This window comes from Paramisgurnus dabryanus, chromosome 24, assembly GCF_030506205.2.
Source record: "Paramisgurnus dabryanus chromosome 24, PD_genome_1.1, whole genome shotgun sequence".
NCBI classification, from domain to species: domain Eukaryota; kingdom Metazoa; phylum Chordata; class Actinopteri; order Cypriniformes; family Cobitidae; genus Paramisgurnus; species Paramisgurnus dabryanus.
In genome coordinates, this window is record NC_133360.1 from 3,296,834 (window position 1) to 3,310,107 (window position 13,274).

The window sequence follows — 13,274 nt, forward strand, 5'->3', positions numbered from 1 at the left end:
TGATCTGTCATGTGATTAACCACAGGAAATGATGTCACACTTGTCGTAATTTTGTTCTTTTGTTCTCTCAGATTGTGTTTGCTGTTGTCATGTTTCTATAGCTGTGATCCGATTGGTGGTCTCTGCTCTGGTGGGTGTGGCTACTGTTGTTGTTTTGGTTAATGACATCACATCTAGCAGAACTAAACTGAATAAAAGATTACAGACACCATCAGACCGACACTGATCAACTGAAGATTCTCACATTAGGTGACTTTAAATGTTTGAGTACACATATTAAGATAATAAAATCATTAAATAAAAGTTTAATAACTGTGTAAAAAGGCTCAGTGTGCTTTCAATCACAAAATAATAATGAAAACCCTTGATCACCAGATTAGTGAGCTGACTGACAGATTTATGAGATATTTTACACTATTTGATTTAGAAAAGTTTAAATTTATTGTGAAATATATAAGTAATATAAGCAAGTATAACTTTTTTTATATTTTGGTTGATGTTTAACCTTAAGGTTTTAAAACAGTGCATTTCTATACCCATATCATAAGGTTTACTGTTTTAAACATCAAATAATTATTTTGATTACTTTTTAAGTCCTGTTATTTCAAAAACAATAGTTAACAATTTACAACCTTTCACAAAGGTTGTCTTAAAACCGATACTCAATATATGTTCTTGTCATAGGACAACTTTGATAAACGTTTTTGATCCACTATAATGTACTCGTGACACATGAGCGAGTTTAGTCTAGCCAGTACAAGTACTTTACCACAATGCACAAAACTGTTAACATAAAAACATGAAACACTTACAATTGTAATGTTTGCTTTCTCCACTCCCCATGCAAAGCATTTTAGTTTTTTTCATTTGTGGGACAACATGGACTAAAATAAATGTTCACATCAAATGCACTATAAGTGATGAAATGTATAAATGTTTTAATGTGTACTGTATGTGCTATGGGTTATAACATACTAACTATATTATTGCTCTTATACAAGTACAATTTAACCACAGGGAATCCTGTTTCTGTCTGGAGCCCTCTCCTCGGACAGCACGCCTTTATCTCATTCCCTTTCAATTACATGTCAATGCAAACTCGTGAAACATAGATTTGTAATAATTTGATTAACAGTTATTAATTGTTATTAAATGTTTGTGTGTTGTGTACAGAAAGCTCCAGTGGAGGATGAAGTGGTGTATATGCAGGAGTCAAGAGACGATGATCAAACTCAGTTTAAACATTAAGATACTGAACTGACCTGTAAAATATTATCAAAATCACTGAACAAAATATTAAAGTGTTTCTTATGTTTTATTTTTATAAATATTTTTTATACTGAATGCATGTAACAGCTTTACTTCTGGGTTAAAGTGAATGCTGGTGTGGAAAGAAATGTGGTTTTGTTCTGTTAGTGGACACAAGTTTTATTTTTGACTATTGAGGCTGTTTGTGGTTGATATGTGAGAGGTGTGAACTGTGTGTTTGTGGGAGAGAGAGAGAGAATGAAATATTGAATCATCAATGCTAATGTATGACAAATAAAAGATTGCTTTATATAATCAGACAAGCTTTTACTTTGTGAATGTTTTTATTTCTGTTCATGTAGCTCAGTTTGTATTAGACCTGCACTCAAAAAAATAAAAAGTTGGATTTACTTAAAGAAACTTCGTCAAGTGGGTTCCACATAGCTTTGTTAAGTAATGTCAACAAATAAAATGTAAGTTGTATTTACTAAAAAAAGTTTGTGTAAAATTGACAATTATAATGTTGCATGGACTAATGAACTCCTAATAAAGTCACTATTATGAAACATTTAATTGATGAAAACAAAATTCAAAAGAACAATTTCATAACACCATAACAACGATTCAACCAACCAGATTGCAGCTGCGCAATACAATCTTTAAATAATTACAGTTTATCAAACATTTCAAAATCATGTTTAAAATGTAATGTAACATTTCAAACAGTTGGTTTGTTTTGTTCTAAAACATATCAGAACAGGTTAATTAATCTATACTTAACTACTTATTACTCAGGTACCTATCTAATCGTGCTACACTTTTGCAAGAGGGTACAACAATTCTGCCAGAACAACAATTTACCCATAATACACTGCAGCATCATCAGCCAATGAGATGCAAGTCTGTATTGGTTTTATTAATCTGTTACTTTTACGCAACAATGTTATATTGGCTGACAAGACACAGTCTTTTGTTGAAATAACTAAGTTAAATAATCATATGCCGTTACTTGTGTTTGTTAAGTAAAGTGAACAAGAAATTATTTAGTAAAACTGACTCCAACCAAGTTCATTTAAATGGGTTTATTCCCAATAAACTCACCTACTGACAAAAGGCACAGCTTAGTCATTTTGGATACAAGTTTTTTTTCAAAATATGGCAATGCAGCATAAATGTTTACGTGCAAGCCAAAGACTCATGTGAGGTGAGGTCACAAACACCTTTATTAAAAGTCTGACCTCAGTGTATATTTCTGACAGAGCTTCCGTTTCAAAGAAAAAAGGCTGTCGAGGAGTAACTTGTATATCTGTTATAAAAGCAACGTATGAACAAAAGACTTCATTACCATTCCACAAAATTATAAATAAAAAAATACATAAATAAATATACAAATATTTCCTTATTTATGTATAATTGTATTTTTCCACATTTATGGATTTATTTTAACTTTTATTTATTTACACTTTTATATATTTTTCACATTTATTTATGTATATATTTATTTATTTTCACATTTATTTATTTCTTAATTTCTTCGTCTGTAGGCGATGGTTTCACCTCGGACATAGCATCGATCTTGGAGTGCCAGTGCTGAAGCATTGAGGCCACAGTGACACCTTGTGGTGACCAAGGGAACAAAGTTGCACAGGGAGTGATTGACTTGGAGATGAGTATCCAAATCTTATTTCACGTTTAAAGTCATTTTATATCACCCTAACTCTGTGCGTATAGGGTCACAACATTTACATACTGTACTTAGGGCATGGCTGTAAACATACTTTTCATAATTTTACCTTTAATGGTATTAAAAGTACTGTGTCAGTACACTGTGTCCCTCAAAAGAAAGCATTGAAACATTAAAGGTTAAAACATCTGATCTGTTTCATTTTGTTTCCTCTCAGATTCTGGCTGTTTCTCAATGTCAAGGATACTTCCTTGGCAGGACTGGTCCTTACAAGTCACTTCCTTCAGAGGCTACGCGAGCATAGATATGTATATAAAGGCTAGATGGCTCGTCCGCGCTGATGGCCAATTGAGTGGAACGTCCGCATTTTGGCGGCCATCTTAGGACAGGGCGCTCGCTCACTCGTAGCATTGAGTTTTAATGATGCAGGTACTTTTAAATGACCATAACTTGCTTAATTTTTTACCGATTTTCAAACGGATTGGTTTGTTATAAACGTCAAAGATGTACCTATGACACTGAATACGTATACTAAAAATAAATAAAAAATTCATGAAACATGTTAAAGCATCCAGAATTATAGCCACGTTAATAACGTTTGTAAAAAACCAAACCGTTTGTAAATCCGTCAAGAATTCAGCAAGTTACGAGCATTTTTGTCGGCGTATGTCACTCACCTTCCGTCCACAGCAGCAGGGAGCAGCACTATGGCAGCACTGACCTAAGATGGCCGCCAAGTGACGACACAGCTGACTCCGCCTTGAGCCATCTAGCCTTTATATACATATCTATGTACGCGAGGCTCCTAGCATTCGGAGAACACGTTAAATGGAACAGGCTAGCAAGTGCACGTGCACGTCATTGCGTCAATGAAAGGTGTGCGCGCATAGGATTGTGGGTGATTTCAGCGCGTGAAAAGCGCGAAGGATACGCATATGCATCCTTTCCTGTATATGGGATATTTCTCGAACGAAGGACTCAGTCCTTGGCTGAAATTCCGAGGATCTTTGACATTGGAACAGTCCTTCGATGGACGTCGATGACCCATCCTCGAAATTCAGGCTTCCGAGGATTCTTCCTTGACATTGAAAAACGGCTCTTCTATCGCTACCTTTATAGGGCGTTGTCTGTTGCTGACATTCATGCAGAAATCAGACACTGATTGAATACATAACTATCTTTATTATCATCTTCACCTACATTAACATGAGGACGAAGATATCTTTACTCTTCATCTCTTTATCCATCTGCGGTAAGTGTCAATACTTCTGCAAAGCTTTCACTTTCACTACTGTACTTGCTAGAAAAAAGTGCGCATATGTGTGTGTGTTTGTGTAGGCTATACGGGCCTATATGCCGGGGCGTCATAGTGTTCACAGCTTACAGAAATTTGTGCACAAACAGACATTAAAATAAATATTATATCGTTTAGCATTTTCCATGGCACTCCCACTTACATTTCTAACAAGTTGAGCCCCCTTGATGTGAAAACCACCTAAATAAATGCGTTGACTTACTTTATGTCAAATATCAATTAATTCAACGAGAATAATGACATAGCTGCATCATATTTACATCTGAATTTGCATTTTTTTGTTATACGTTTTGTTTAATGAGTTGTTTAATTGTGCTATTAATGGATCTGCACAACAACTGCGTTATGTTAGCCAATGAATGTAATTTTAAATCCATAAAGTATATACCCTGCTGAAAAAGACAGCATAGACTAGCATTATACCCATGCTGGTTTGGTGCTGGTTTAGCTGGTGGTCATCAACATACCATCAACAGCATCCCATGCTGTTCATACCAGCAAGATCAGCATATGTTTTGTTTTGGTGCTGGTATAGTGGTGACCACCAGAATAATTCCCATGCTGGTTTTGTGTGGGTTTAGCTGGTGGTCACAAGCATACCAGCACGAAAACACAACATATGCTGGTATGCTGTATTTTCCAGCAGGGTAAACAATGTAAATGACAACAATCGTAATAGATTTTAATTGTCAACACTGCAAAAGCAATGCTGTTATCTACACCTGTGGTTCTCAATCTGGGGGCCCTGAGATGGTGCCAGTGGGGACACGCTTAAATAACATTTTATAAATTAATTAATTTATTATAAATTCTGTGTAATGAAATATCAGAAAAACAAGGCTACTAACCAACAGAACTACATTGAATAATTTAATGTTTTTTTTTTAATACAAATTTTAAGTTTTTGAATGTTTTATGTCATACATTTTCTTTGGGGGGGCTTGAAGGGATGCAGCGTATACAAGGGGGGCCACACACTGAAAAAGTTTGAGAATCACTGATCTACCCTTTATTTTATTTGAATTGCAAAAATTAAAAACTTTAAAAATATGTTTATAAAAATTATAAAAGGAACCCTCACGTGTGACTGTGAGCATGTGATTCCCCCGTGAATTCTGTACCAAGATGAATCTAGAAATCTACTAATATAACGTCGAAACTGTAACATTACCAAACGGTGGTTTGGAAATATTGTTAGCGTTTCTGACAACGTTTTAATTGTTCAGATATAGGGCTGTCACGGTTATGAAATTTGGCTGACGGTTAATTGTTTAATAAATTGTGAGGATTATGAAGATTAATTGCCTGTTTGTTGCTTTGACATTTTATTCTCATAAATTTTTTTGTTTATTACAATTTTTTCACAGATTGTTGTGTTTATCTGGCAGTAAGTATTTATACACATAACACATTTTTAAAAGTAATCTGATACTGCCTCGTTTATACAGGTGCTCGGCTCCCCCTTGTGTGTTTTAGAGAGATGTGCAATCATTACGGTGATCTGAAATCATCGCAATGAGGTCAAACAGTTCCGATAAGACGATTATTTAATCATTGTGACAGCCCTATTAGCAAAATGCAGCAGCAAGGAGCTCGAAATCGCGCACAATACTGATGGTGTCCGCGACTGCATTGTTGCATCTGCCTTCCTCATGAATAAAGTAACATGTAACGAAACTCAAACGGCGAAAATCTCTGAAAAATGACAAGGTTGTCGCACAGAACTGATAATATTGTGCATATTAAACAAATGAAAAGACAAGTAACAGATAAAATGGATGTTTCTTTGATTTTGAGGTTGCATGCAAAATCCATTTGGCTCAAAAAACTTTGAATGGACATGATGACGCCTTATATTTAATGTTATGTTAATGTGGACTACATGATCGTCGCTCAAGATCTCAATGTAATCTTTGTATTGACAGTGATGTAGACGTGAAGTGAGTTTAATCTCTGACTTCTGTTTGTGCCTGCAGGTGTGTATGCTGTTGATCCAGATGAAGTGATATCAGTGTCAGTGATGGAGGGAGATTCTGTCACATTACACACTGATCTTACTGAAATCCAGAGAGAAGATGTGATCGAATGGAGGTTTGGTGATCAACAGGATCTCATAGCTAAACTTAACAGGGAGGCCAATAAAAGTGATTTATATAATGGCACTGATGAGAGATTTAGTGGCAGATTAAAGATGAACACTCAGACTGGAGATCTCACCATTACAAACATCAGATCTCAACTAACTGGATTTTATAAACTAGAGATAACCAGAGACGAGATTAAAAAAAAGACATTCGTTGTCAGACGTGAGTACCTGAATGTTTACTTGATATAAGATTATGTGACAAACTAATTTACATAAATTCTCTGAACAATTAAAATGCAAATGAGCTGATGTCTGCACTAAATGGCATTATCGTGGCTGGATAGTGCAGATTAAGGGGCTGTATTATTATAATAAGATCCCATTATGACATCATAAGGGGAGACAAATTTTCAATGTCCTATTGTTTCTACATGCTTGCAGAGAATGTTTTACCAAAACTAAGTTACTGGGTTGATCTTTTGTGTATTTTCTAAGTTTATAGAAGCAATCTGACTTTCCATGTTTATATCTTCTTTAAGGAACATTCTTTGTACGCATTGTGCTTACACTTCTTTTACAATAACTCCCTTTCTGACTTTTCTTTCCTCTCCTGTGTTCTTTCCTTTCTAATTTTCCAAATCTGATGGCTCATCAGCTTGGTTGCAGGTATTTGTAACTACTGCTTCATGAATTACTGTTGTTATTACATAACTGTTGCTGTGTCCCAAATTGCATACTGTATTGTATATTTTTACAACATTTTTCAGCTGTTGTTAATGTTTGTTAATGCCAATACAATTGTTCATTTAAGGAGTAGGCACAATTTTGTCTACAAAAGTAAAACTTCAAAGATCAAAAACTTTTAGTAGAGTTCATTGTTGTAAGAGATTACGACAGATGGATTCGCATGTTGACTACAAATGTGGTCTAATTTATTTAAATTCTGTATCTGTTTGTCCCTGCAGGTGTGTTTCACCCAGAATCAGATAAACTTAAGTCAGTGTCATTGATGGAGGGAGATTATGTTACTCTACTCACTGATGTTTCTGATATCAAGAAATATGATGTGATACGGTGGAGATTACGACGTGAAACGTCTCCTCTAGCTGAACTCGACAGAAAAACTGCTCTCTTTTCTACATATGATGATGTTCTTGATGGGAGATTTAAAGGTAGACTGCAACTGGACCATCAGACTGGATCTCTCACCATCACAAACGTCAAAAACACAGATTCTGGACTTTATGACGTAGAGATCAGCAGCAGCAGCAGCTCACACACCATACATCAGTCATTCACAGTTACTGTCAATGGTAAGTAGTCCTTCAATATAATTAATATTTAGTTCTATACAGATTATGACAATGCAAATGTAAAATTACTCTGAAAACTATTTCCTAAATGATTTTGTATCTAAACGGTTGTTCCCAGACATTCTATAAGAAAGTCTGTGTAAAGTTAGAAATGTATCACTGAAACACGTTACAAAGACTGTGAACTATTTAGTACTAGAGTGACACCGTTAAAGTGTTAAAGCGGCACAAAGCGGACATGATTGGTTGCTTTACAGTATGTGTATAACACTGTCCAGAGTAAAGGGGGTGCGCGCACCGGACGCGCAGCTCAGCGCCACGCCGTTCTAAAAAAATCAAACACATTGGCTGCGTCCGAAACTGCATACTGTACAGTAGGTACTGAATGAGATGAAGTTAAAACAGTAGGTACTGTATAGTATGAATCCTGGTAGTATGAATGAGATTCGGACGTACTACATCCGCCATGTTGCTACATCACGTGACATATACATCGTCATCACGTCATGTCATTCCAGCGCGAAAACAGCCGCATGCTTCTTCTTCTTTGTTGGATAAGTCCTCTCTCGGGACATCATGGGATAGTTAAGTGTCCATCATATGCACACTGCAAAATCTAACCGGAAGTAGTAGCTCATCCGGGGACTTTTCGCATACTGTTTTTTGGAATACTATTATTCGGACATACTACTTGCCTCGCCTACTGCTTTTCGCGTACTATATAGTATGGAAGTAGGCGGTTTCGGACGCAGCAATTGTTTTCTATGAGTAAACGCACACTGGCGCCCACAGGTGGCGCCTGTCTGTGGTGCCCATAGATATGTATATAAAGGCTAGATGGCTCAAGGCGGAGTCAGCTGTGTCGTCACTTGGCGGCCATCTTAGGTCAGTGCTGCCATAGTGCTGCTCCCTGCTGCTGTGGACGGAAGGTGAGTGACATACGCCAACTAAAATGCTCGTAACTTGCTGAATTCTTGACGGATTTACAAACGGTTTGGTTTTTTACAAACGTTATTAACGTGGCTATAATTCTGGATGCTTTAACATGTTTCATGAATTTTTTATTTATTTTTAGTATACGTATTCAGTGTCATAGGTACATCTTTGACGTTTATAACAAACCAATCCGTTTGAAAATCGGTAAAAAATTAAGCAAGTTATGGTCATTTAAAAGTACCTGCATCATTAAAACTCAATGCTACGAGTGAGCGAGCGCCCTGTCCTAAGATGGCCGCCAAAATGCGGACGTTCAACTCAATTGGCCATCAGCGCGGACGAGCCATCTAGCCTTTATATACATATCTATGGTGGTGCCCAGCTTTGACTCAGGAAGTTGCTCAAATCCCTGTTATGCCACTTACATAGTTTAACATTAAATAACATCATATTTGTCACAAATCAACGATTAACATTGCATTTTAAAGTAGACGCAATCTGACACGTGCACTTCCGTTTAGGGATACCCCCGAGTTGTCCTAGACACGACTCGACACGGCACTGAGCTGCACGTCCGGTGTGCGACCCCCTTAATTTACAAATGGCTTTCAACACAACTCACCCAATTATGATCAAGGACCAGAACTAAAAACATGTATTTTATTAAAAAGTGTTTAATCTCTGTGTGTAATAAAGCTTCTTGTCTATTTGGTGTTAATACAGATAAAGTGAAGATAGAGTCAGTGATGGAGGGAGATTCTGTTACTCTACACACTAATCTTACTGAAATACAGAGACATAATGTGATACTGTGGAGGTTTGAAACTCATGGGACTCTCATAGCTAAAATCGATGAAGATGTCAATAAGACATCAATATATGATGATGTTCTTGATGGGAGATTCAGAGACAGACTGCAGTTAAATAATCAGACTGGAGATCTCACCATCACAAACATTGGAACTAAAGATGCTGGACTTTATGAACTGAAGATGAGCAGCAGAAGACGATCCATTCAGAGGAGATTGATTGTGACTGTCACTAGTGAGTAACTCATGATCATTTAAGATGAATGTTGACAGGACGATAGTAAAAGTGCAAGAAAACTTTTGGGTATATCATGTCACCTCTAACATTAATGATTGTCTCTTTATCATTACTTCATCAGGTCAGTCATCTACTCTGGTTTCGGGTATTTTGGCAGGAATATATGTCCCACTGGGTATTATTGCTGCTGTTGCTTTAGTGTATTATTGTCGTCGCTGCTTCCCTAAAGCAAGAACACAAATAGGTAAGAATCATCTACCGAAGACTCAAGAAGAAAATTACTAACTTTTGTGCTATAGTTGAGATTATATCCGTTTATGTTTTTCTAGGTTTTTATTAGTGCAGTGGCCAATATATGAGCCGATTTTATAACTTTATGTTGTGTTGCACAGCATCAGTAAATCACAAATATTACGTACAGAACAGCTCTTTTGTTTTTTTGTATTTGTGTAAGGTCTGATATATTTGCCTTTGATCCTCTTCTGTTTTGTCTTTCTTTCATCTGTTTGTGACTGATGCCAGTGATGGAGGGAGATACAGTCATACTACACACCGATGTTAAGGTAAAACAGGATGATGATGAGATGGAGTGGACGTTTCAAAAGTCTCTCATAGCTCAAATCGAGAGATCCAACGACGCAGTATATGATGGTGATGATGTTCTTAATGGTAGATTTAAAGACAGACTGACACTGAATCCTCAGTCTGGATCACTCACCATCAATGACACCAGAACTACAGACGCTGGAGTTTATCAACTTAAAATCATCAACAGTAGTGAAACCTCATATAAGAGAGTCAGGCTGATTGTCACAGGTATGTCAATCAATTCTTTCATACATTTACATTTATACATTTGGCAGAAGATTGTATCTATAGCAACTTACAGTGCATTCAATCTATATATTTTACATTAGCATGTGTGCGTTATGAAGTGCAGAAGTTCATTTAGTAGTGTTTACAATAAGACATTTGACAGATGTGGATCAAATAATACGATTTATTCTTACATCACTTCTGTTTTTCTGTTTTTGTGTGGTGCAGCAGTTACACATACACAGATTATGGTGAATAAGGGGCAGTCTTACACTTTGAAGCCTGATATTACTGATATACAGACCTATAATGTCATCGAGTGGAAGTTTGGAGATGGAGAAACTCTCATAGCTCAAATCGACCGTGCCCATGATATCTTTAGTACATATGATGGTGATGATGGTCTATTTAGAGGTAAACTGGAGCTGAATCGTCAGACTGGAGATCTCACTATCACTGAGATCAGACAAGAGCACACTGGAGATTATACATTTAAAGCCATCAGACGTGAAAAAACCTCATACAGGAGATTCAGAGTGCATGTCATGGGTGAGTGACTCCATTCAGATTAATAATAATCAACACCATATGATCATCCAGAACAAAACCCATGGGTTTGAAATGCATTCAGTTCAAAAGTTACATTTTTAATATTTAAAAGTAATTATTTTTAGAAAGGTAAATGGCATAGGCAAAAATCTACAAATTCTTCCTTTCTTAATTTTATCTGTTATTTGTTTGTTTCTTACAGAAACCAACGGAGTTACAGTGCCTTTGATCAATGGAGACAGTCAGCACCGGTGATGTAATCACAAACTTATGATTGATGTATTTGCGGTACATAAACCACTACACACTTTAAACACTGCCAGCGTGAAAGCTCAAAAGTTGCACACTGCATACACAGTTTGAAACGTTACAAACACATCGGCATGATGTTACATAGTGATAAACGTTTGCATTAAGCATGTGTCACAGTAAAACGGTTACATTAAATATATTTAGTGGTTGTGTGGAGGTAACTTTTCAGTATTCAAGGTTAAACTGTTGAAATGGTGCATCTTTACTTTATATCTGGTGGTCTAAACTAATTAAGACTCAATGAATATAGAGCTGTTGTATTGCTTTTTTATCTAATAGGAAGGATTGTTTTAAATACTCATACACTTGGTTACTAGCTTTTCTTTTGTTAAGTTATTTATATAATAGTTTTTTATATTTTATTTTAGTATAATTAGTTGCATTGTGTTTTACAACCTGAAACATGTGATAAAGAATGAGTCACATATCCTTTTTTTTTAGCTGTGAATGTATTACATGACTACCTTGTTTTGGTACGAACCTTTCCCTCTTGAAGTGTTGTATTCTGGCAACAGTTTTGTATGTGCTTAAAAGATCAAGTGAATAAATGCCATTTTTAGTAGCTGAGAAAAAAATGTAATCTATTTAATGAACTTAAATTTATTACTATCAGTGTTTCTGTTCCAGTGTATGTGTTTTAATTCTGGGAACTGTTTATGGGTTGTGTTTAGTCTCATTCTACAACATATGAACTGAATGGGAATAAAGTGATGATGTTAATATTTTAGTGGAATGTATTAGTAATACAGTTAATAGAAAGCCTTAATAACAACAAGGACAACGAGCACAGCACAGGTTAAGGTGAATGTTAATTGTTGCACTGTTTCTTAAAATCTATTAAATAAATTTCTGGATCTGTGAATTAAAGAGAAAGGTTGTTTGTTTAAAATACATACTGTAGTCAAGGTTTTTGGTATCTTTTCTTAAATAATAGGACTTAAGTCCATTTTTTTGTTCATGTATCAGAACATCTCAGGTAAATTATATGCATTCCTTTTAGATTGTATGTAATTTATTTAAATAAAACTTTTGATATAACTTACTTTTGTCTTTGTCAGTTGAGTGTTTAAATAATTGCATGTCATTTTGTTTATTGTATTACTTTGTCATTGGTTTAAAATGGCACAAACTGCATCAGATATCTAGTAAACAGGCTCTTTTAACATAAATGTCTGTTGACTCTTGTGTAGTTATCCAGTAATTCAGCTGATAAAGATCACTGTTAAATCACTTCGATTTAAATGTTTTACATTGTAAGTGCTACTGAAACAAAGAAAGTATTGTGCCTTTTTTCAGTGAAGGGGTGAATTTAATGTCTCTCTCCTTTTTTGAATTATTTTATTATTTTAATGAAAATAATAATTGCACAATAGTTATTATAATCATGATAGGTTATCTTTAGTCATTAACTGATATAAGAGGTTCTTATTAAAGAATGATCTCAGAGAAGTGACTGTCAGGAATGAGTAAACGGTGTTAAGCTTACACTTCAGGAAAAAAATTGCCCCTATGTACTGATCTTCAGGGGGACATTTCACAAGACTTTTTTTTAAATATCAAATAAATCCTTGGTGTCCCCAGAGTGTGTATGTGAAGATTAGCTTAAAATACCATCTAGATAATTTACGTGCCATTTTTGAGTGTGTCCTTTAAAATGCAAATAAGCTGATAATGCATATACTGATCACCATTATGGCGGTTTGTTGAAATTGAAACTCAATTGTGCTGTCAATTATTTTCTCTTTCTCTAAATGTCAGTGACATTGTTGGATATTGTAATAATACCACCCCTTAATCTGCACTAAGATCCCCTTCTGACATCACAAGGGGAGCCAAATTTCAATGACCTATAATTTTCACATTCTTGCAGAGAATGATTTACCAAAACTAAGTTACTACTTTTTCACATTTTTTAGGTCGATAGAAGCACTGGGGACCAAATTATAGCACTTAAACATGGAAAAAGTC

At 35.5% G+C, this 13,274-nt stretch overlaps 1 protein-coding gene across 1 annotated transcript; it reads left to right on the forward strand.

The window, feature by feature from the left end:
* Window positions 1-3,772: 3,772 nt before the first annotated feature.
* LOC135721147 (uncharacterized) lies at window positions 3,773-12,298 on the forward strand. The gene is made up of 8 exons (XM_065243315.2): window positions 3,773-4,184; window positions 6,224-6,553; window positions 7,299-7,646; window positions 9,306-9,626; window positions 9,751-9,873; window positions 10,152-10,445; window positions 10,674-10,994; window positions 11,197-12,298. Exons 1-8 carry the CDS (start codon window positions 4,139-4,141, stop codon window positions 11,247-11,249), a joined length of 1,836 nt encoding a protein of 611 aa, XP_065099387.1. The 5' UTR covers window positions 3,773-4,138; the 3' UTR covers window positions 11,250-12,298.
* The last annotated feature ends 976 nt before the right edge of the window (window positions 12,299-13,274 follow it).

Bases quoted from the DNA above. Each gene is read 5' to 3' on its own strand.
- LOC135721147 (XM_065243315.2), top strand. From the start codon at position 4,139: ATGAGGACGAAGATATCTTTACTCTTCATCTCTTTATCCATCTGCG. The intron at 7,647-9,305 runs GTAAGTAGTCCT...GTGTTAATACAG, and splicing joins ATTCACAGTTACTGTCAATG to ATAAAGTGAAGATAGAGTCA. The intron at 9,874-10,151 runs GTAAGAATCATC...GACTGATGCCAG, and splicing joins TAAAGCAAGAACACAAATAG to TGATGGAGGGAGATACAGTC.